Raw genomic sequence first — 4,558 nt, 5'->3', positions numbered from 1 at the left:
CCCTCGGAACCGCGCGCAGCACCTTGGGGTCTCTGCGGCTGGCTGCGCACAGACTCTCGGACACTCGGACAGACATGCTGTGCTCCCCGGGAGAAGGACATGGGGCCACTCCCGCGGGCGGACCCGGCGAGGAGCCAGGAGCCTCCACGCTGCCGGGAAGTAGGCGGGAGCGGTCAGGCCGCGCTGTCTCTTTGAGACCGTGTTCCCGCTGACACCGACGGTGAGGAACCCAGCCCCAGGTCCCGGGAAAACCCCAGAGGATGGGCATTTGAGTATTCAGGTCTCTGGGCGTGGGATTTTGGGAGGTTATGAATGGGGGGGGGGGCACCCTGCTTTGAGTCAAAGCCCCAGGTACCTTGTAAATTTTAACAGGGCTCAGGTGAGCCTGAGCAAGGCCAAGTTCCAAAGGGAGGAGAGGACCCCATCTGGCCTCAGGGCCCACTCGGGGCTTGTCCTTCATGATCTTGGTAAGCCCAGCCAGCTTGTGAACTAGTGGGTGAATACAGGAAGCTCCAGGCCTCGGTGGTGGGTGGGGAGGCAGAGGAACCAACTACTGTCAGCTGTTCTTCACGGTTTCCTGAGCTGCTGAGAGGTGCAGCCTTGCCTGCCTATGGGCCCCAATGAGGCAGCAGCACCCCCCTTACGACCTCAGAGCACAGCAGCAGGCAGTGGAGAGGTGGCTGAGCACTGTGCCTCCCTGGTACCCACTGGGAGTTGGCCCACTGGCACCAGGGAGAAGAGGCTGGGTTGTTTGATGACAGTGGGGGCAGAATTGAGGATTGTGAAGTCATAGTGTAATGGGATGCTACAGGTGGGGCCTGGGGCGGACTGCCTGGCAAGAGAAAGGTACTGCCCAGGCAGACCAGTGCTTCTGCTGGTGGAAGGGAGCCTCTGGGATCAGCAGGGCACACCTGGTTCCCATGGTGGACTGATGAATTGGGTAAGGCCACCCTACCACAAAGATCCCTCTCCCCATCCTTACACAGGCAGGAAAGCAGTCCCATGCCAGTCTGGAAGCCTAAATACCACCCACGCCATGGGGAAGGAAAGCAGTAGAGAGACTGAGGGCATATCCTGCTGCCCCCTTCCTCCCAAACCTCCTCCTGGGCAGACCCCCCAGGCTCTGCCCAACCCCAGCTCTGTGAGTGTTCTGTTTTGTCCTGGGTAGTTGGCTTCCAGGATTTAGGGTTCCAGGGCTCTGGGAATGTGCACTGGGGAGCAGATGAGTCCTGAGGATTACCACTGACCCCACCCCTACTTCTCCAGATGCAGAGGCCTCCATGGCTGTGCTAAGCCTTCTGTTCTTGGCAGTGATGTATGTTGTTCACCACCCCCTGATGGTCAGTGACCGCATGGACCTGGACACACTAGCCAGAAGTCGGCAGCTGGAGAAGCGCATGAGTGAGGAGATGCGCCAGTTAGAGATAGAGTTTGAAGAGAGAAAGCGAGTCGCTGACCAGAAGCAGAAGGCAGAGAACTTCTGGAGAGGAGACACATCCAGTGACGAGTTAGTGCTGGGAAGGAAGGACATGGGGTGGCCGTTCCAAGACGAGGGCCAGGAGGGACCGCTGAGCTGGATGCTGGGAAACCTGTGGAATGCTGGCCTCTTTTGCCTTTTTCTCATCTTCGAGCTTCTGCGACAGAACATGCAGCACGAGCCGGCCTTTGATTCCAGCAGTGATGAGGAAGAGGAGGAAGTCCGGGTGGTGCCTGTCACCTCCTACAACTGGCTCACCGACTTCCCTTCGCAGGAGGCCCTGGAATCCTTTTACAAACACTATGTCCAGAATGTCATCCGTGACCTGCCCTGCACCTGTGAGTTTGTGGAGAGCTTTGTGGACGACCTCATTGAAGCCTGTCGGGCACTCAACCGCCAGGTGGTCAGCCCCCAGGAGGCTCGCCCACAGCTGGAGGACTGCCTGGGCATCGGGGCTGCCTTTGAGAAATGGGGAACCCTCCATGAGACCCAGAAATTTGATATCCTGGTGCCCATTGTTCCGCCCCAGGGCTCCACGTTTGTGCTGGAGATGAGGGATCCATCCTTAGGCCGCCGCTGTGGCAGTGTGCTGGTGGAGTCAGAATGTGTGTGCAAACGTGAGAAGCTTCTGGGTGATGTGCTGTGCCTGGTGCATCACCACAAGGACCACTCGGCCCTCTTGGGCAAGTGCAACAGCTCCATCAAAGCAACCCTCTGCACCGGCTCCCACCTGGACGTGTGCAAGACCGTACAGTGGTTCCGGAACATGGTGGGCAACGCCTGGGCCCTCGTGGCCCACAAGTATGACTTTCAGCTCAGCCTCCCACCGTCCACCACATCCTGCAAGCTCAGGCTGGACTATCGCTCAGGCCGCTTTCTCTCAATCCGCTTGGTTCTGGGGGTGCAACGGGAAGACACTTTGGTCTACCTGGTGAGTCGGGCCCCTGACCAGGAACAGCTCACTAGCGTGGACTGGCCCGAGTCCTTTGCAGCCTGTGAGCACTTGTTCCTGAAGCTGGTAGGGCGTTTTGCTCCAGAGAATACCTGCCACCTCAAGTGCCTCCAGATCATTTTAAGTCTCCAGGACCTTCAGAGCTCACCCCAGGGAGCATCCCGTCCCATCCTTACCTCTTACCACTTCAAAACAGCCCTCATGCACCTGTTGCTGTGGCTGCCCCTCACGGACTGGCAGCACAGCATGCTCTCCCAGCGGCTCCAGGACATCCTCTGGTTCTTGGGCCGTGGCCTCCAGCAAAGGTCCCTCCATCATTTCCTCATTGGTAACAACTTCCTGCCCCTGACCATCCCGATCCCTAAGAAATTTCGGAATGCCGAGCCTGTCAATCTCTTCCAACACCTGGTGCTAAACCCCATGGCACACTCACAGGCACTGGAAGAGTTCCACAACCTTCTGACCCGAGTGAAAGCTCTGCCTTGTGCCCCATTGGCCGGGGCACATTAATGTAAAGGCCATTAATAAAGGGGAGAAGGTATTTGTGATTCAGGCTGCAAAAGAGTGTATTTTTCAGATACATCAGTGGCATATATGACTTTACCTTGTGAGTAGGGGTTATGATAGATTAAGACATTTTAAGGAGTGTGTGAAGTGGTCACAAGATGGGATCCCAGTGAGTCTTCTGAGTTTTTCTTCTCCTGACTTAACTTGCATCATGACCCACAGAGAGACCAGGGAAACGGATGTTGTGGGAGAATCTTGCTGCTAAAGAGTTAGATCCAGAGGTGGCTTGGGAAGTCGTGTTTTGTATCAACACTGGAAGTGAAAGAATACCTCCATTCCAGCTTACTCCTCATATTTTAGGAGCTAATTTTTCAGACTTTCACTATTTGAAGATACAACCAGGATGTTTATTTTCTGTTTTCTTAATTTAGCCCAATCTTTATATGTCAGTATAGTTGTTTTTAACGCATCTGAGAAAATTCCAATACTACCCAAATAATTTATTAGCATTGATTCACAAATACTAAGTCAATAGTGACCTGTCCCATAGTTGAGGTAATGTGTTTACTTAAAGAGCAACATCTGATGACCTCCTCAATGCCTGGACGCAACATTATAAAACCCTTAATAAGGATGATCTTTTGGGGGCTCTGAGATGAATAATTGTTGTTTCTGTAGGGAGCCACTTGTTTGGTGAATGGAAAGAAGTCCTAGCTACCATGTGTAGCTCTGCTTTTTCCCAGTCTGGTAATGCCTTTGTATTCTCTTTTCAAAGATGAGAGGAATTATTTGAACTATATTTTCGGTTTTGCAAAACAAGGTCATAACAATTGACCACTGGCAGGGCTGGACTGGAAGGACTATGAAGCAGTCCAACTCAAATAAAGTCGAGATTCCAGAGATGTGATCGATGTATTTTTCTGTGGGCATCCTGAGGAGGAGTGTTAAGAAATGTGAAAATAGCTGTGGGTGTGGTTGTTTTGGAAATCCAATGCTGTACCTTCCTTGAAAGCCTGGAAGATCTGCTCAGAGGAGGACCTGGCCCCACGTTTAACTTGACCTCGGTGGGGTTAAGATGTTGGCCTTATGGGCTTTGGTTGTAGAATCCACACCCTCCACCAAGCAGAAATAAATTACAGGTGTCCCAGAAACTGATGCCAGTCAATATTTGGGGCTCCCTCTGCTCAGTAGCTACTGTTGTCTGCTGGTATCTGCCAGGTACTGCTTTCAGGTTAAGATGCAGTGATGGTTGGTTCCTTGCTGGTGGGATTTTGATGTTTTAAAATATCCATATGCTTTTTGTTTAGAAAATAATTTACTGCTGTTTCCTTCTAAATCAATAAATGAGGCTATTTTCTGTATCTGTTGGAATCTGTGCAATAACACATATAGCAGATCAGCATTCTCACAGCCTGTTCCCAAGAAGTTCATGTTACCCTGATGGCTCATCCAGCACACCCTGGTGTTTCTCAGCATACCTGGAACCAGTCTGCCCTGTGGTTTCCCAGTGGCCTGGCCAGTAGCCAGGAAATAATAATTCAGAATGTTAAGGAATACCTAAGTCATTCATTTTCATGGGGCCCAAACCAAAATATTAGCCAAATTGAAAGCTCTTAGTGGCT

At 52.2% G+C, this 4,558-nt stretch overlaps 1 protein-coding gene across 3 annotated transcripts; it reads left to right on the top strand.

Moving 5' to 3' along the window:
* Positions 1 to 6: 6 nt before the first annotated feature.
* On the top strand, positions 7 to 4,297 carry ITPRIPL1 (inositol 1,4,5-trisphosphate receptor interacting protein-like 1). 3 transcript variants are annotated; one of them, XM_005862238.2, is made up of 2 exons: positions 7 to 220; positions 1,267 to 4,297. In XM_005862238.2, the coding sequence occupies exon 2, from the start codon at positions 1,281 to 1,283 to the stop codon at positions 2,937 to 2,939; it is 1,659 nt and encodes a 552-aa protein (XP_005862300.1). In that variant the 5' UTR covers positions 7 to 220; positions 1,267 to 1,280; the 3' UTR covers positions 2,940 to 4,297. The 3 variants fall into 3 exon arrangements, with proteins under 3 accessions (XP_005862300.1, XP_014391918.1, XP_014391919.1); XM_014536432.1 differs by having other exon boundaries at positions 7 to 280; XM_014536433.1 differs by lacking the exon at positions 7 to 220 and adding an exon at positions 987 to 1,141.
* The last annotated feature ends 261 nt before the right edge of the window (positions 4,298 to 4,558 follow it).

This window comes from Myotis brandtii, unplaced genomic scaffold (assembly GCF_000412655.1).
Source record: "Myotis brandtii unplaced genomic scaffold, ASM41265v1 scaffold1612, whole genome shotgun sequence".
Taxonomy (NCBI): domain Eukaryota; kingdom Metazoa; phylum Chordata; class Mammalia; order Chiroptera; family Vespertilionidae; genus Myotis; species Myotis brandtii.
This window is presented reverse-complemented; position numbering and strand designations above follow the sequence as displayed.